Raw genomic sequence first — 19,215 nt, forward strand, 5'->3', positions numbered from 1 at the left:
CTAGACCTATCCATCGTAGAAGAGAGCCTCCCACTCCTTAGGGACTTGGCTAACATCATTATCAATGTTAACCCGGCATGACATAAACACTTGGCATTTGAGAAACCTCCGGAAACCACAAACATCAACAAGAGTGTGACCCCACCAGCCATTAACCACATTCTTTTGAGCAACAGCAATATCTTTCTAAAGACTTCATTTTGTCAGAGCGTCACTTAATCCACAGTGTAACACGCAAATGTTAATCAAGTCCCTCTCCCTTTTCTCTCTCCATCATTCCCTTGGTCTCCCTCTCTCCCAGTATCCGGCGGCCTTGATGAATCTGGGCGCCATCCTCCACCTGAATGGGCGGCTGCCTGAGGCGGAGACCAACTACCTGCGGGCGCTGCAGCTCAAGCCTGATGACGTCATCACCCAGTCCAACCTGCGCAAGCTGTGGAACATCATGGAGAGGCAGGGTCTGAGGACCACGCAGGGGCCTTGAACCCTCAAAGACACAGGAAACCAAGAAATTGCCCCAAGTGAGGTCCCCTTAATAGGAGTGAAGGACCTAAAAAGAGGCTGGAAACCCCAGGAATGGAGCAAATAGAGGCCAGGGGATTGGTGTGCCTCAGGGATGAATACCGAGGCCAACCCAATCTGTTTGAGATCAGTAGTCTCATTGGAACGGTAGTAAGGGAAGCGTATAAACCGAGTGACCAGAGGCCTGAGGGTTTCTAGGGTCGATATGACGACCTGAGCTGGGTCGAAGGACAGTCGAGTCACATCAGGATGGGAGAGGTTAGCTACACTAGTCAACACGGCAAGGATGACAACTCTTGGCTACTCAGAGGCAGCCTTACTGAGGTCACAGTGCAAGGACTGGGATAGTCCTCATTAGACAACAAAAAACATTCCTAAGACGAAAGCTGATGAGTTACGTGATGACTCGTATCTCTGGGCCCATTTTAATTTATTTACTTTAATTGAAAACCTCCATCCGAGACCTGTGTGTTTACCGAATCACTTAATTTGAGTTAGGATGTGACTACGGAACAGAAGTCATAATTCTACTCCGTTTGATGATGTCATGAGGTCTTTGGGGGCCAAACGTTGTACTTGCTGTTGGTGCACGATAAACAAGTTGGCCTGAATATTTGCGTTACATACAGGATAGTACGATCTGGGTTTAATGCTGATTGCACATAAAGTTGCCCTGCGCTTATCATGACAAGTGATAAATTCAAGAACTATTTCCAGTCAAACCCATATTTTGAGTCAAATAAGACAAAACTACAAATGATTCCATCAAGGATGCCAACATATCCAAGGCACAACATTTATTCACGCCCAACAGTAGATATTTTTAGACTGTGCTAAAGGTGTACATTGTCTTATGTATCAGGATATCCAGCAGACAAGTTCTTCCTGATGCATGTTATGTATTTTATTGTAATATAATTAAGAAGTTTTATTTCATTTCATGTGATCAGAAGATTATTAACTTATTGATTTGTGTTTACTGTCTGTGTCAACACCAACACTGTGCCCACACAGACAGACAGACAGACAGACAGACAGACAGACAGACAGACAGACACACACACACACACACACACACACACACACACACACACACACACACACACACACACACACACACACACACACAGGTTGATCTAATTCTATAGAAACAACAAGTGGGGTTCTTAAGCAATGTGTCCCTGCTCAGGGATATCAGGTGGTGTGCTACTGTCAGCCAGGCTCTCCAATCAGTGAAAGAGTTTACTAATTGATGGTAAGAGTTGTTGTTTTTTAAAGATGGTTGTGTGTGTTTAAATGATGGGGGATTTGTAGCTTTTTGTCTTGTTCATTATTATATAATTCATGTTAATTATGTTCCCTGTATTCCATAATAAAAAGACACCTTCAGACCTTGAGTGGGTTAATTCATTGTGGCGTCATCAGATTTTGTCTAGAGATTTAACATTTCACATCTACATTTTATAGAAAGGACATCCATTTCAAAGTCTTCATTTGAGTTGGTCCCAATAGATACTGGAATTCTGTCTAAAACTGTTAAAATCTTCTGACTTCATAGGGAGGGGAATCTTGTGAATAATTTAGTAATACATCTCTCCATCTACACTTCTCTTGCCTACTCTTGGTTTCCATGGAGACCTCTTGACAGAGAGGTGAGAGTTAGGGTTGAGTGGAGATGATTCCTATCTCATCCATTTTAGAGAACATCCTTTGGTGTGTTAGTTTGAGAGTATACATGCAGCTCTTCAAAATATGACAATATGTTGACAAACACACACACACAAATGCAACTCTGAACACAGAAAGTATACAAATCCATGTGAAAGCAAACTAATGATGAGGACTACTTTTTTGGGGACAATCCCAATTTCTGCCAGGACTTGAGCTACTGACGAATCAGACGAAGATCAAAAGGGGATTATGATAAAGCCCCTGACTCTGAACACACCAGGGTGTAAATATTTAACAGGGTATGACTGAGTCAGGAGACACTGCCATTAGGAGTGATCGAGTCAGACTGAGAGACACTGACTGCCATTAGGAGTGATCGAGTCAGACAGAGACACTGACTGCCATTAGGAGTGATCGAGTCAGACAGAGACACTGACTGCCATTAGGAGTGATCGAGTCAGACAGAGACACTGACTGCCATTAGGAGTGATAGAGTCAGACTGAGAGACACTGACTGCCATTAGGAGTGATAGATTCAGACTGAGAGACACTGCCATTAGGAGTGATAGGGTAGGTACATGGAATAGGGGAACATTACATATGTATTATCTATTGTGTAACATCATACCTTTGAAGGAGCGAAGGATCTCGATTGAGGGTTAGCGTTGTGGCTTAGTCCACCTTTAACACTTTTCATCAACATTGACTGGGACATATAAGGTATCTGAGCTATAGCCCTTTTCCATGGGAAAACATTTAGCTAAAGTTCAAGACTGAAAGGCAATATGGGTAGGAAGTGGAGGCCAAGAAAAAACAAACGAGCTGAAAAAAAGTCATCAAAATATCAGATACAGCTAGTAGCCCAGCTAGTAGCCCTAACACACACAAAATAGTGTCTTCAAAGTGATAAACTATTCCGAGTAACATGAAAGTGTCTCCTGACCCCTGTAGAGAGAGGAAATAGAGTGGTTTAGTTCTCAGTGTGGCTCCATCTCAATGTGAATCTGTGTTTCCCAGGTTACGTGAGTTCAGCAGCCAATGAGGAAGTGCTTTGATGCACTCTCTTCCTCCTGTCCGTGTGGCTGACCTCACTATGTGAGGACCGGAGGAGCCATTTCTAGTCCAACAGCAGTTCAAACACAGCAGCAAAAACTGTCTGGTAATGTAGAAACTAGGATCCTGTTCAAGGTGAATGTCATGCTGAATGCCATGCTGCATCGACACTGATCAATTGAGGGACGGTTTCCCGGACACAGATTAAACCTAGTCCTGGACTGAAAAGCATCTTCAATGGAAATTCTCCATTTACATAGGTTTTCAGTCCAGGACAAGGTTTATCTGGGTTTATCTGGGAAACCTGCCCTGATTGTTTTAGGAACTACAAACTCAAACCCTTTCAGAAGAGGTTGTATTTCAGATGTTTCTATACTTCCATGCTTGTTCCAATGAGAACAGAAATAATTTGTTATCGCCTCACCTAAGTTTAAACAGAGGTATCCTAACATTCACTAAATTCATTTTTGTGTGATATTTGTTTCTATGTAGCTTGTTGTGATGAAATGCAAGGCTTGATTTTGTTTAAACTGTGTGCATACTATTTAAGTAAACATTTAGGAAATGGTTTGAACTCAAATAAATGTTGTGGTTTAGTCACAGTGAAAACTTTGAATTATAATTTACAAAACACTGAAGTGATTTCAAGGACCAATTCAGAGTGAAATATGCAAAATAGAAAACAAAACCAAAATTCAAATGGACATGTCCAATTCATTCAAAGTTTTAATTCTATTCCAGTACAGCGGAGTGACTGCCCTGAGTTGACAGAAATCGAGCACTTTAGCATCTCATCTTCAATCATGGAAAGGGGCCTACAGGTGCGCATCAAGGTCAACAGCGACCTCTACTGCCAGTGCTCTGAAAATCTTTTTTTACTCGGCCACAACCTTTCCTACTGTAGACTAACTAGTCTGGCTAACACCTAACTTTCAAAGTCCTCCTGCATCAGCGTCTGGAATGGCTCTTCGATGTTGTCGGCACAATGCGTCGATAACGAAGGGGGCTGTGCTGACTTGTTGGTCCTCCTTGTCTTTCTCACTCAAACACCCACACTCAGCCCCCGAGCGCTGCCCTATTCCGACACCACCGCAATAGCCTATTACACAATCCATCGTGATAGAAATTATTTCCATTGAGAATGGACCACTGTTTAAAACAACAGTGAATAGAAATTGCATTAATTTGAATGCAAAATGTCCATTCAACCTAGTCCAATGACAGGCTTACAGTTCATATTGCACATGGCAACTCATTGTAGGTCACTCGGTCTCCATCTTTATTTCAATAGTACTGAATTAAGTACTCTGGGTATATCTGATTGGGATCAAATATGACAAAAATTCTGGGATACATGACATTGTCCACACAACTGTCATGGAAGTTGATAGCACTTTTGTTATCAGGCTTGAGGAAATCTGTCTTTCCCAGTGTAGTTTTCCCAACTATCACCTTGCACAGAAACATAGTTTTGGTCTTTTGGCTACTGAAGCCTTGTGGTGCCTCACCAAACAGAGGTACTGGGTCAGTGTTCCATGGACTGTACTTATCTGCATATGATGCAAATCTTGCAAAGTAGGTTCCTACATAAAAGGAAGAAGAGGGGTAATAATGGGGTTACTGTACCAGAGAGATTATTCCTGCTGTCATACATACTATATTCATTTATAGCCTGTTTCATCATCACTTACCTTTTCCAAAAACATGGCCGTTGATACCAGCTAACCTGTTGTCAAAATTGTATGTACAAATTGAGTGTACGTTGCTGACTTTTGTTCCATGAAACAGCTTCTCCTCCTTGACCTCCGTAACACCTTGAATCCTTCCCAACTGAATCTTTTTCCTTTAAAAAGAGAATCACCATGGTTGTAAAAAAGGCCTTCCTGCTCCTCTCCTCTCTACATAACTCCCCTCACAGTCCCTTCAGTTTCCCTTCAGTCCCGTTAGTTTGGCTGCTCAGCCTTCCTAAATGATCCCTCACCCATCATAGAACTGCCATTCGCAACCAATATGAGCGCTTGGAAATGCGCATCTGGACACTGCACCCGCCCACTCAGGTCAGAGTGTTACCGTTGTCCCGTTGTCCGAAAGAAGAAGACGCATGTTTCTGACGACTTTTAGTTGTCGACAGTAACACGAATGTCTGAATGTTGTGCGTGTATCGAAATGCAGGGGGTTTATTAGGGGTTTTACATGCTGTGTAAGTTAAACATTTTTATTTAACCTTCTTTTAACTAGGCAAGACAGTTAAGAACAAATTCTTATTTACATTGACGGCCTACCCCGGCCAAACACTAACCCGGACGCCGCTGGGCCAATTGTGCGGCACCCTATGGAACTCCCAATCACGGCCAATTGTGATACAGCCTGGAATCGAACCAAGATCTGTAGTGACGCCTCTAGCACTGAGATGCAGTGCCACTCGGGAGCCCCCCCAAAAAATAGTTAACTACCACTAATTACTTCCTGTTACTTTGATAGCTTTAAGACGTGTTCTACTGTATGGCTGTTACTATTCTTTAATGTTCGAGTTGCCAATACTGCTTTGCCTATTGTTTATCATATGTAGTATTATTCCGTACAGCCATAAGTGTTATGGCATTGGTTGCACAAGTACTTTTGCAGAAGTGGTTTAATTGTTGTATTGGTAAACAGTCTTTTGCATGCACACGCTACCACAGCGTTTTCCATAGTGGCTTCAACATCATGTTCTAACCGGACAGCACTATAGAGGACAGAACCAAAGCAATCAGTTAAGTATATAGTGGGTGAGGGCATACCAGCCAACCGTTTTCATGTGGTCCTTCTAGACGGATTTAGTGACCAACAGTTTTTTACATGGTCCGTTATTTCTCCGGATTTAGCGACCAATAGTTTTTACATTGTCCGTCATTTCTCCGGATTTAGTGACCAACAGTTTTTTACATGGTCCGTCATTTCTCCGGATTTAGCGACCAATAGTTTTTACAATGGTCAATACAATACCAATAGTGATAGAATACCACCAAATTAGATAGGAAATGTATACTGTACTACATCCATCTATTTCTGGAGAAATGATAATAATATTATGATGCTGATGATGTAAATTAGAATTATTCTTACCTACAGTAAAATTCCCAGAGGTCCAGGTTCTGTATTCTACAGATGGATTTGATGCGTCTGTCTAGTTCCCCATCCTTTAAGCAGCCTGCCACATAATTATATTCAGCTGTGTCTCTCTTCAGACAGAACACCTATGGGTTAATGATGGAAATGAAATCATACTCAGATTACAAACAAACTCAGGATAAGTGATAAGTAAACAAACGTTATATTATTGCAGAATAATCGACTCTAAGGTTTGAATATATACTAGATACTACGTCTAACATCTGATGTGATTGAGTTGCCCTTTAGACGATCTAATTTTCCACTGGACATATATTGCTTTGTGTTCCCAAATCAATAAAAAAGAGATTACAAAATCTGATATGTAGAACATTTGTTTTCGTTTTATAACTTTATTTTAATCTGCACCTGATAGGGGTATTTGGGGTCCACCGCTTCCCAGTGTGTGGGCACTGAACTAACACAAGAGCATCTAAAAGAGAAACATAATAAACAATTTCATGTTAAAAGAAACCAAGCCACCAGTGAGTTGGTTTCACTTTCATTTCTCAGTAAGTGAGAGTATGTGTTGCCTAAAGGTGGAGCAATACATTTCAGAGACATGTTTGATCTGGATCCATTCCATAACTTATTGAACCCCAGTGATCACAATTGACAAATCTAAAGTTTCACCTTCCATTATTCCCAGTTTCGTGAGTCTTGTTGGATCGTTTGATTCGCCTCTGCTTCCTTGTTTTGATGTCAGTCAGAACCATCTCTGCAAATCAAATAGTCAGTGCTATCAGTTCACAACATAAAACCTTTGATGTGAAAATAACTTCTAAAAAAAATATTGCATGATATTATTGTGGATACAGGTTGATAGTAAGGAATCAAGTAAATACCAGCAAAATCCAGCTTGTTGATGCCTCTGGATGTGGATATCTGTAACACTCCTTTTGGATTTCTTGTATAATACCTTTCAATGTCCTCACTGGTCAGAGAATGTCCTTCCATTTGATCATTCTGAAAGAAAAATACAATTTATGAGACAAAGCAAAGTCTGAAAGATGTAAGAGTTGGACCACTGGGCACAGACGTCAATTCAACGTCTATTCCAAGTTGGCTCAACGTCATCTCATTGAAATTATGTGGATACTATTTTGACTCAACCAGTGTGTGTGTGTGTGGGGGGGGGCTAGTATGAGATTAGCTCTAGACTGACAAAGAGACAGCTACCTCAAACATGTGCCACGTTCCCCTTTCGTCCAGGTAGAACCAATGCCATGGATTTGTTTTGTAATCTGTCATAACAGGCATGTCTGAGGTGTCCATGTCCTCAACTTCTGAACTGCTGTCTGATTGAGTCCACATCTACATCAGGACACACACACATATCTTATTTACTGAAACACCACTGAAATTTGGCTTGATAAAATACTAGGGAAAATGTTACTTTACCTTCTCCTGAGGTTTTGTTTTGTAGTAAAGGTGAATGGTACTGTAGCTATCCAAGATTAGCCTGCCACTCCTGATCTGGTTCAGCACTGCTTGAAAATGCTGTAGTAACATCACCAGTCAAACCACACCCTCTTAAAGGAGGACGTCCTTGTCTGAAAGTCTGGTGTATGACGCTCACCTGTGGATTAAAATAAATCAGCTTTTTAGATGGAACGTCTGAGTCACCAATAAAGTTGACGTCAGACTTGTTTTGCATATACAGTTGAAGGTTTACATACACCTTAGCCAAATACATTTAAACTCAGTTTCACAATTCCTGACATTTAATCCTAGTAAAAATTCCCTGTCTTAGGTCAGTTAGGATCAACACTTTATTTTAAGAATGTGAAATGTCAGAATAATAGTAGAGAGAATGATTTATTTCAGCTTTGATTTATTTCATCACATTCCCAGTGGGTCTGAAGTTTACATACACTCAATTAGTATTTGGTAGCGTTGCCTTTAAATTGTTTAACTTGGGTCAAACGTTTTGGGTAGCCTTCCACAAGCTTCCCACAATAAGCTGGGTTAATTTTGGCCCATTCCTCCTGACAGAGCTGGTGTAACGGAGTCAGGTTTGTAGGCCTCCTTGCTTGCACTCACCTTCTCAGTTCTGCACACAAATGTTCTATATGATTGAGGTCAGGGCTTTTTGATGGCTACTCCAATACCTTGACTTTGTTGTCCTTAAGCCATTTTGACACAACTTTGGAAGTATGCTTGGGGTCATTGTCCATTTGGAAGACCCATTTGTTACCAAGCTTTAACTTCCTGACTGATGTCTTGAGATGTTGCTTCAATATATCCACATAATGGTCCTTCATCACGATGCCATCTATTTTGTGAAGTGCACCAGTCCCTCCTGCAGCAAAGCACACCCACAACATGATGCTGCCACCCCCATGCGTCACGGTTGGGATGGTGTTCTTTGGCTTGCAAGCATCCCCCTTTTTCCTCCAAATGTAACGATGGTCATTATGGCCAAACAGCTCTATTTTTGTTTCATCAGACCAGAGGACATTTCTCCAAAAAGTACGATCTTTGTCCCCATGTGCAGTTGCAAACTGTAGTCTGGCTTTTTTATGGCGGTTTTGGAGCAGTGGCTTCTTCCTTGCTGAGCGGCCTTTCAGGTTATGTCAATATAGGACTCGTTTTACTGTGGATATAGATACTTTTGTACCAGTTTCCTCCAGCATCTTCACAAGGACCTTTGCTGTTGTTCTGGGATTGATTTGCACTTTTCGCACCAAAATACGTTCATCTCTAGGAGACAGAATGCGTCTCCTTCCTGAGCAGTATGACAGCTGCGTTGTCCCATGGTGTTTATACTTGCATACTATTGTTTGTACAGATGACCGTGGTACCTTCAGGCATTTGGAAATTACTCCCAAGGATGAACCAAACTTGTGGAGGTCTACAATTTTTTTTCTGAGGTCTTGGTTGATTTCTTTTGATTTTCCCATGATGTCAAGCAAAGAGTGAGTTTGAAGGTAGGCCTTGAAATACATCCACAGGTACACCTCCAATTGACAATGATGTCAATTAGCCTATCAGAAGCTTCTAAAGCCATGACATAATTTTCTGGAATGTTCCAAGCTGTTTAAATGCACAGTCAACTTAGTGAATGTAAACTTCTGACCCACTGGAATTGTGATACAGTGAATTATAAGTGAAATAATCTGTCTGTAAACAATTGTTGGAAAAATTACTTGGGTCATGCACAAAGTAGATGTCCTAACCGACTTGCCAAAACTATAGTTTGTTAACAAGAAATTTGTGGTGTGGTTGAAAAACAAGGTTTAATGACTCCAACCTAAGTGTATGAAAACTTTCGACTTCAACTGTATGCCATATAAAACGTAGGTCCTTTCTTCATTTTGTTGTCACTGGTCCATGATGTTCCAGTCAAGACTGGAGGAACTCACTCATTCTGCTAGTTACGATTTTTTTAAATGTGTGTATTTCCTCCTTATCCTAACGGATTGTATTCTTGAAATCTCCTGACGACTGTATAATCCTCACTAAGAAAAGACAAGAACAAAGACTAACTCACAATGACTTCATATGAAATGTACTAAGTTATGAGGCATGGTTTTATCATCTCTGAGGGGATATCAGTCAATCCCATGCCTCAACAACATTTGAAAGTCAGATATGATTGAACAGAAATGTATGGCGTAATCTTGTGTTGTACTGCCGCCATGTGGCCAATTAGATGCACTCAGCATTTCATTTCCCTCCATTGTTTCCCTATCGCTTAACCTTCTATGATCCTTGATAGTATTTGCAGGAAATAGATAGATAAAATAATGCACACCTTGCATTCAACATGACTAGCGCCGGTAAACATACACATATAACATTTTAGTTTATTTACAGTGTATTACAACAGTAGGCCTAAATCAAGCCCATATCGAGTTTATACATCAAAGCAGAGGACATGAAGTACTGACCAACATTACATGACTTTAAATGAACATGAAAATACTGTCATTATGACATAGTTTGACACCCTCTCATTAAGAGGAAAGACAATTTTAATTCAGCTCAAGAAAATATTCATGGGGGTATTTCCTTCTTGAACAATGTACAATGTGCAGAATGAGGGAGGTAGATTGTTTAAGGGGTAAGAGAGTGCTTATCATGCATATATCAACTACATACAGTACACATATACAGGTAGCCTACTGCACTGGCAGATCATGGTACCAATAGCGGTGAAGGAGAAAGCAGTAGATTTTAAGACATATTGGCCTTTAAAAGCCATCTTGGCTGAAGGTCGTGGCCTCAACTAACTCAGGCAATCAATCACTTGACTTGCACAAACGGTCCCCAAAGAGATTCATCCAGTTTCGTAGCTTAGCAACACTAGCTAGGCCTATATCCTAGCTTTCATTTAGAAAATGCATCTGCTACAGTACAGTACACAGAGAGGAGCTGACTATAAGCCTCATGCATGGTATGATGTGATAGTACAACTGCAGTGTTTGCATTGTCTGTTTAGTTAGAATTGGAGCAACTCTATGTGAAATCTATCTAGTTTTCCTAGAATTCCAATTTCTTTGGTAACTATATTTGTTATATATACAGTACCAGTCAAAAGTTTGGATACACCTACTCATTCAAGGGTTTTTCTTTATTTTTACTATTTTCTACATTGTAGAATAATAGTGAAGACATCAAAACTATAAAATAACACATATGGAATACAGTAACCAAATAAGTGTTAAACAAATCAAAATATCTTTTATAATTGAGATTCTTCAAAGTAGCCACCCTTTCTTTGCCCTGATGACAGCTTTGCACACTCTTGGCAATCTCAACCAGTTTCATGAGGTTGTCACCTGGAATGCATTTCAAATAACAGGTGTGCCTTGTTAAAAGTTAATTTGTGGAATTTCATTCCTTCTTAACGCGTTTGAGACAATCAGTTGTGTTGTGACAAGTCCATATTATGGCATAAACAGCTCAAATAAGCAAAGAGAAACGACAGTCCATCATTACTTTAAGAAATGAAGAACTTTTAAAGTTTCTTCAAGTGCAGTCGCAAAAACCATCAAGCGCTATGAAGAAACTGGCTCTCATGAGGACCGCCACAGGAAAGGAAGACCCAGAGTTACCTCTGCCGCAGAGGATAAGTTCATTAGAGTTACCAGCCTCAGAAATTGCAGCCCAAATAAATGTTTCAGAGTTCAAGTAACAGACACATCTCAACATCAACTGTTCAGAGACTGCATGAATCAGACCTTCATGGTTGAATTTCTGCAAAAGAAACCACTACTAAAGGACACAAATAAGAAAAAGAGACTTGCTTGGGCCAAGAAACATGAGCAATGGACATTAGACCGGTGGAAATCTGCCCTTTGGTCTGATGAGTCAAAATTTGAGATTTTTTGTTACAACCGCTGTGTCTTTATGAGATGCAGAGCAGGTGAACGGATGATCTCCGCATGTGTGTTTCCCAATGTGAAGCATGGAGGAGGAGGTATGATGGTACATTGCAGGTGACACTGTCTGTGATTTATTTAGAATTCAAGGCACACTTAACTAGCATGGCTACCACAGCATTCTGCAGTGATATGCCATCCCATCTGGTTTGCACTTAGTGGGACGATCATTTGTTTTTTAACAGGGCTATTTGACCAAGAAGGAGAGTGATAGAGTGCTGCAGCAGATGACCTGGCCTCCACAATCACCCGACCTCAACCCAATTGAGATGGTTTGGGATGAGTTGGACCGCAGAGTAAAGCAAAAGCAGCCAACAAGTGCTCAGCATATGTGGGAACTCCTTCAAGACTGTTGGAAAAGGATTCCTCATGAAGCTGGTTGAGAGAATGCTAAGAGTGTGCAAAGCTGTCATCAAAGCAAAGGGTGGCTACTTAGAAGAATCTAAAATATATTTTGATTTGTTTAACACTTTTTGGGTTAATACATGATTCCATGTGTTATTTCATAGTTTTGATGTCTTCACTATTATTCTACAATGTCGAAAATATTACAAGAGCAGATTACTGTACAGTTACAATGAATATATCCCTTATACACAGTACCAGTCAAAAGTTTGGATACACCTACTTATTCAATGTCTATCTATGAAATCAGGTCCTTGTATACAGGAGTAGGGCAAGTCAAACATTTGTTTACTTTATGTTGGCGACTTCACTTGGATTAATGAGTTATTGCATCCTGGTCACCAAAGTAGTTATTCAGTCTACATCCTCAGTAGAAGTGTGTTGCACTTTTTAGCTTTGCTTGACTATGGTCATGTTGGACCCAAACAGTCAAAGGAAAAGAAAAAAAGAATACCTGCACACTGTTAAAACGCTCCCGAAACGTATTCGCCACGTTTCGACAACACAGGGTGATCCTGCCAAAGATCCTCTGTGGCAGGTTGAAACATTGCTAATCCATTTCGGGAACACTCCAACAGTGTGCAGTTACTTTTCTGTTTTTTTAAATACGCCACCTCTCGCCCTGTCCGACCCACAAGTCTCTAAACACAGTAAATAGACAAACCACTCTTTACGAACTCTACAGCTTTTATAGAAACATAGTCTTCTTGTATGGTCTTCCTTGTTCTGCCATAGTAATCCATTAAGGCACTTCTTATGATCCAAGTCCCAGTCAGGCCTTGAATCAAACAGCGGGAAGTCATCACAGCCGTCCATTAAGTCCCTCCTCTCTCGACCTCTCCCCTGATGTTTCTGAATCCCAATCCCGTCCTGGTAAAAAAAAATCCACCCGCTGTACATTGTGTGATAACGTCCCTGATCACCCCATAGGCGTCAGTAGAACTCAATGAGATACTCTGGGTAAATCTGGTTGCAGTCGAAGATGACGTAGATCTTTGGGTTGGCGAGGTCGTCCACACAGCTGTCAAAGAAGTTGCTGTAGCTCATGTCCTTGGATGGCGGTCGGCAGAACAGCGGATTGCCTAACGTGGCCTCGCCGACCAGCACTCTGGCCAGGAACATGGTCTTATATGGAGGCTCGCTTGAAAATATCGGCGGGGCTAGTCCGTGCTTCTGCAAGGCAAAGTTATGTTTCCCCGTCGTAAGGCAGAATTTGCTAGAATACTTGGCGTCTCGGGCGAAATAACTCCCTGAGAAATGATGGGAAGGACAGTATTAGAATGCTATGTTTGAACAGTTGAAACTACTGTTGCAAAATTCCGGGAACTTTCCCCAAATTCCCAGGTTTTCCAGAAAGTTGGAAGATTCTCGGAATAAGCAGGAAATCCAGGAATACTCTAACCGGGATTTCTGGAAAACCGGGAAATTGTGAGAAAGTTACAATTTCATGACACAACACAAGTGGAATCTACCTCTGCCATAGACGTCCCCGTGGCTCCCAGTTAGCCGCCAGTCAAAGTTATATGTGCATATAGCCTGCACGTTGCTGTGGCCTGTGCCATGAAATAACATTTTCTCCTCAATGTCCACAACTCGCTTTATCTTGCGCAATTGTTGTTTTTTCCTTTAGAAATTGGAGTAAAAACACAAAAGCATTGATCAGTCTCAGCATTTAGGTTAAGTATGTTTTCCAACCAAAAGATCTCTAAGAAGTTATCGAAAAAGGTCTACCTATCTAATTCAAACCATCATTCCAAACTGGCATTCTAGGTGCTATCATCAAAATCATTTAGATACTCAACTAAACTAACATCATTATAATACCTTATAATACCTCCACACACACACACACACACACACACACACACACACACACACACACACACACACACGCATAGCTCTACCTGCAAAAGAACTCCCACAGATCCAGGTTCTGTATCCTCTGAATAGATTTGATAGGGTGACACATGGTCCTTTCATAGAGTCTGACCACTTCCTTGAATTCGTAAGTGTCTCTGGCCAATGAGACGAGCTGAAAAATAGAGATCCTATTCATTTACTAGTATTCTAATTCCTAATTCTACAAGCTGAAAGAGAATAGTCAATCAGACATGGGTATACTGCAAATCAATGACACACAGTGTTTTAGTTAGAAGGAAACAAACTGGCTAAAGAGTCATGGAGTAGGTAGATACATTGATAACATTGATAACACTTTACTTAAAGGTCCAATAAAGCTGTTTTTATCTCAATATCAAATCACATTTTCTGGGAAACAAATAAGTACCTTACTGTGGATTATCTTTCTATTAAAATGGTCAAAAATAAACAAAAATAGCTTCTTAGCAAAGAACAATTTCTCAAGCAAGAATTTTGCTAGGAATGTCTGGAAGTGGTCTGAGTACATAGGGGAAAAACTGAAAACTTGCTGCTATTGGCAGAGAGATTTGGAACTCTCATTCTTATTGGTCTATTAACACATTTTTCACCTGGTGACGTCACCAGGCAGGCCAAAACTCCATCCCATCTAAACAGGCAGACATTTCAGACGGTCTTTTCAAACAGCTATTACACTAAAAGGGCATTATCATAATTGTACAGTATTATTCTAACCTCATAGTGTTGAAATATATACAAAATACAGGAAAACATGTTTTCGACTGGACTTGGCCTTTAAAGGTAGTCAGCAATGCACAAAGTAAATAGCAATATCGGGCCGATTTCCACAACAACTAAGAGCATTGAAGTGCAAGGCGAAACCTCTCCACTGTTTTCTCGCAGCTATCACGTTGTAGAAGATTCACATGCCGCCCTGCACATGTGCAGATACACTGTGATACTCTGTCAGTGCATCGTCTTGCACCGCGCTCATCTGCAACATCTGTGGTGCTACTCATGGCAATGTCATGTCTCTGAATATCAGTTGAACACTGACAGGTATAATGCATTATAAGACTTGTCATAAGCATGTATTACTCTACTTTTACAGGTAACATGACTAGGTCTTGAGCAGGTAACATGACTAGGTCTTGAGCAGGTAACATGACTAGGTCTTGAGCAGGTAACATGACTAGGTCTTGAGCAGGTAACATGCTGATCAGGAGTTACCTGTATTTCTACTCCTGCCCCATTCAGATAGTAACCTGAACCGGCAAAAGACGGGTAAAGCTCTCTGTCTGAACGAGGTAGATACACAGCATATTGTCCACACACATCCTTTTTCCCTTACCTGATAAGGCTCGTCTGTATTTATTCTCTCCCAGTGGCAGGGCACCGGCAGGGCCAGATTATCACAAATGAACCTGGGCGTGGGTGACAGATGCATATACACAATTCAGACACATACGGTACAGGTCAGGCCTGGCTCCAACTTCTTGGTGGTTATTATGTCAATGCCCTTAGTTACACATCCTTTTATTTTCACGCAAAATGTAGCACAACATGCATAAGGTTTAACCATAAAACAGGTGATGCTTCTAACCCCACAATAGACTAAAGTAAGCTCCGGGAAGTAAGCTCCAGGAAGTGAAACTGACCACAGAGCCAATGGAGAGAGCACTCAGAACTCTGTATTTCTTAGTTATACAGTTACAGGCCTGTGGGCTACCTGCATGTCTGAGTTATACAGCTACATGCCCGTGGGTGACCCCATTGGTACAGCTCAGACTCACCTAAAGCCAGTGGCAGAGTGGAACGCCCGTTTGATTGGCCGTTGTTTCCCGGTCGTGACATTGATCTGCTTCATGACTGGTTGTGAAACAAAGACAAACAAAGATCAGCCAATTAGAGACGGACTCCAACATATCCAATGATTGTCAATGATACTGTATAGATGTGTGCCAGTACTTTAGTGTTCTTGGTACCTGAGAAGTCCAGTCTGTAGGTGTACTTGGCAGTGTAAAACTCCATGACACCGTGTTGATTCCTGCTGTAATTCTGTTCTATCTGCTCACTGGTCACAGAGCATGCAGCACTTGGATCAATCTGCCACAACCAGAACAAATTGCAAATGAGACTGGGATGGGTAGAGTGAGTGAGGGGATGGATGGATGCAATAAATGGGAGGATGGATGGATGGAATAATGAAGGAATGGATCGATAGATCAAGTGAGAGGATGGATGGATGAGGAATGCATAGGTGGAGTGATATGTCCTGTACCTCAAACATGTGCCACACTCCACATTCAGCTAGGTAATACCAGCACCAGACAGCCTCTGACGTGTCCATCTCCTCCACCATCTCTGAGGACTCCTCCTCAGGGGCCCTTATGGCAAACATGCCTGGACCTGGGAAGAGCAATATACAATGTCATTGCATTGGCTGATAGTGGATGAGGAGTAGGCTAGGTTTATCTTCAGCATGACATTTCTTATTTTTAAATATCTGTTCTCATATTTCTCGGTAATTTGCTTGCATCTATGAACAATACCTATGTGAACTGCACCAATATGTTTCCAACAACAGCATTAGGTTCTTCCTGGTTGGCAGAAGAACTGTCTGCCGACATGTCATCAGCTTGTTGCAAATTCTCTGCACCCCGAAGTGGATGTGTGTCTACATGTCAAATAGACGAACAAAATTCACTAAGCTGCTATCAAACACCAGCAATATGTTTATCGCACCGGGTATATGGTCTATAGGAAATATAACTAGCATGAAATATAGCAGGCTATCTTACCGGTTTATCGAGCGATTAGCCTGCCTCAGTCCTAGCTACTGCGTTTAACCTTTTCTAGAATTGGCAATCATCTATTCCAACTAACAACATTTCGCCCCGTGCTGCAAAATCGTATTTAGCACCCAGCATCGAGAGATCTTTTGTAGAATTATGCGAATGCATTTGCGTTTCTTTCGACTGCTATGTTTACATTTGTTTCCTGGTAGCAAAAAAAAACGTCACACAGCACGTCATAATTCCAAGTCGCTCCCACTGAGGTATGATGCCGCGTCAGGAACAAACATGTTCCAAAACAATTTACCTCAAGGCGTAAATTGCTTCCTTGAATTGAAAATGTATCTTATGTATTTGTTACAACAAGATTCAATCATATTTAGCTTTTTAGTTAATAACAGAAAGAATGACATTTTCCTAGAATCATTAATGACGTCTCCCCGAGTTCCGACTTCAGTGCATTCCAGACAATTGGGAACTCGAACAAAAACGAGCTCCTACTGTAAAAAAAATCGTTTTGAAGGTCATACAACTCGGAATTTCATGGGGTGCGTTTGTAAATTTGCTCTGGCTATCTACTTCGATTTCAGAGCACTCTCGTCTGTGTGCCAGAGCGCAGAATAACTGATGAATTTACGAACCCTCAACACCCTGTTGAATATGCCGTGTCAGTAAACCTTGGCAAAAAAGCGTAATTAAATTGTTGCCAGCAGCACAGTTACAGTCACCAACGCTCTGGATAACACGAAAACAGCCTAACCAGCTCTGCTAGAGCAAGAAAAATGGTCAGAGTGAGGTGTTCTCTCGTTTATGTCTGGATGTAGCTAGCTAACTTTAGCCAGTTAGCTTGGGTGCTTGACTGCCGTTGTGAGGTCAGAACGCTCGGATCAACCCTCCTCCTCCGCCAGAGCGTCCAGTGTGGCTCTGAATTTACTAACGGACAATCTGACAATGCTCTGAATTTACTAACGGACAATCTGACAATGCTCTGAATTTACAAATGGACAATCTGACAATGCTCTGAATTTACTAACGGACAATCTGACAATGCTCTGAATTTACAAGCGCACGCACGCACTCCAGAGTGAATTTACTAACTCACCCCATGTCGGCAACTCTGGCCTCTTTCTGGAGCTCCCACTTTCCGACCCGACGATCACTTACGTCATGATTTGACCTATTATTTTCCGAGTTCCCATTTGTCTTGAAAGCACCATATACAGTTGCTCCCTGCCTGGCAATTAAAAAAAAAAAAAAACATTATGAAGAAAGTGCACAACAGGTGAATTAATGTACGGAATAAACATATCTAAATTACTTACGTTGTGATGGTGCTATTTGAAGAGCAATTGTATTTACTTTAGGCCTATCACAAACAATCATCAGCCCTTATTATGACAAGAATTCCAGACATTCCAGTGAGTCTGACTGAGGGATTGAAATAAATTGTCTCTACCTAATTCTTTGTTATTCAACACATTATGGAATATGATAGGATAGGCCAATGCAAAACAAATAATCAAAACGTTTCTTATTTTCTTTAATTTAATTTAAATTATTTAGTTGAATGCATTTTTGTTAAACTTGTGGACATGTCAACTCTCTTCCACATATCAATGGTCCTCCACAATGGTAGGCTGTTTTACTGTATCATTCTAAATAGGTGTTATAGGCTATCATCCTGGTTCAGTTCAATACCATGTGAAGGCTTTGGAGTTTGTAGACACGCCCCTACTCTCACTTCAACATTCTTTCCAAAGACCTTCTATCTGTGCAGCCAAAGGAACTGCTTCATTGACTCCTACCAGCTGTGTGGAAAAGCAGGATCTATTGCGTTAAAATAGTGGGTGAGTTGTAAGATATATTTTGCATGCATAATTGAATGATTGTGCCTAATACATGGAGGAGTCACAGAAATGATAATGCTCACTCAATTTTTCTTCTTGCATTCATGAATCCTTTTTCTCAAACAAATAAATGGCAAACTTTTGGATTTTAGCATATGCCTAAATAAAAGTTCAAGCTAAATAGCCTATAAGTCTGCATCTGCATGATTGTATTGCGTTGCGTTACTGCATTGTACATTACTGCACATAATCCATGGAGGAAATGTGCTTAATGGGAAAACACCTTAACGTCAATGTCTTGTGGATATCTAAAACAATCAATTATTATCTTATTTTTCATACATTTGTGTAGATAGGCAATGACTGACTGCATAACTAAGCAAACAAATAGCCTAGTCATAAATGTTAGTATCCTAGGAGGAGTAGAATGTCTGCATTAGGATCAAGCCTCAGGCTCTCTACAGAACAAAGACTTCATCTGTCTTGATTGGGACATATTGTGTTGAA

At 41.0% G+C, this 19,215-nt stretch overlaps 4 protein-coding genes across 6 annotated transcripts in view; 2 read left to right on the forward strand and 2 right to left on the reverse strand.

The window, feature by feature from the left end:
• LOC106576554 (protein O-mannosyl-transferase TMTC2) overlaps positions 1 to 1,928 on the forward strand; it is a 90,334-nt gene extending 88,406 nt beyond the window's left edge. The window contains exon 12 of the mRNA XM_045700032.1: positions 302 to 1,928. Within this exon, the coding sequence (XP_045555988.1) occupies positions 302 to 484 (183 nt within the window). The 3' untranslated portion in view covers positions 485 to 1,928. The remainder of the gene's footprint in view (positions 1 to 301) is intronic.
• A 2,020-nt stretch (positions 1,929 to 3,948) lies between these two features.
• On the reverse strand, positions 3,949 to 7,987 carry LOC123728255 (protein mono-ADP-ribosyltransferase PARP11). Its single transcript, XM_045700039.1, has 8 exons — positions 7,798 to 7,987; positions 7,576 to 7,710; positions 7,242 to 7,362; positions 7,030 to 7,114; positions 6,766 to 6,829; positions 6,352 to 6,482; positions 4,938 to 5,089; positions 3,949 to 4,829 (listed from the first exon to the last, which is right to left on the reverse strand). The coding sequence occupies exons 1-8, from the start codon at positions 7,906 to 7,908 to the stop codon at positions 4,531 to 4,533; spliced, it is 1,098 nt and encodes a 365-aa protein (XP_045555995.1). The 5' UTR covers positions 7,909 to 7,987; the 3' UTR covers positions 3,949 to 4,530.
• A 4,318-nt stretch (positions 7,988 to 12,305) lies between these two features.
• Positions 12,306 to 18,031, reverse strand: LOC106609654 (protein mono-ADP-ribosyltransferase PARP11). 3 transcript variants are annotated; one of them, XM_014208618.2, is made up of 9 exons: positions 16,868 to 17,448; positions 16,619 to 16,743; positions 16,348 to 16,475; positions 16,052 to 16,172; positions 15,860 to 15,935; positions 15,418 to 15,490; positions 14,093 to 14,220; positions 13,661 to 13,812; positions 12,306 to 13,438 (listed from the first exon to the last, which is right to left on the reverse strand). In XM_014208618.2, the coding sequence occupies exons 3-9, from the start codon at positions 16,465 to 16,467 to the stop codon at positions 13,122 to 13,124; spliced, it is 987 nt and encodes a 328-aa protein (XP_014064093.1). In that variant the 5' UTR covers positions 16,468 to 16,475; positions 16,619 to 16,743; positions 16,868 to 17,448; the 3' UTR covers positions 12,306 to 13,121. The 3 variants fall into 3 exon arrangements, with proteins under 3 accessions (XP_014064093.1, XP_014064095.1, XP_014064094.1); XM_014208620.2 differs by lacking the exons at positions 16,619 to 16,743; positions 16,868 to 17,448 and adding an exon at positions 17,964 to 18,031; XM_014208619.2 differs by lacking the exon at positions 16,619 to 16,743 and having other exon boundaries at positions 16,868 to 17,457.
• Positions 18,032 to 18,597: 566 nt separating this feature from the next.
• The window catches only part of LOC106576557 (sodium- and chloride-dependent GABA transporter 2), a 52,846-nt gene continuing 52,228 nt past the window's right edge, over positions 18,598 to 19,215 (forward strand). The window contains exon 1 of the mRNA XM_045700035.1: positions 18,598 to 18,708. The gene's annotated coding sequence lies outside the window, so the exon portion shown is untranslated. The remainder of the gene's footprint in view (positions 18,709 to 19,215) is intronic.

The sequence above is a fragment of the Salmo salar genome, chromosome ssa17 (assembly GCF_905237065.1).
Source record: "Salmo salar chromosome ssa17, Ssal_v3.1, whole genome shotgun sequence".
Classification (NCBI taxonomy): Eukaryota; Metazoa; Chordata; class Actinopteri; order Salmoniformes; family Salmonidae; genus Salmo; species Salmo salar.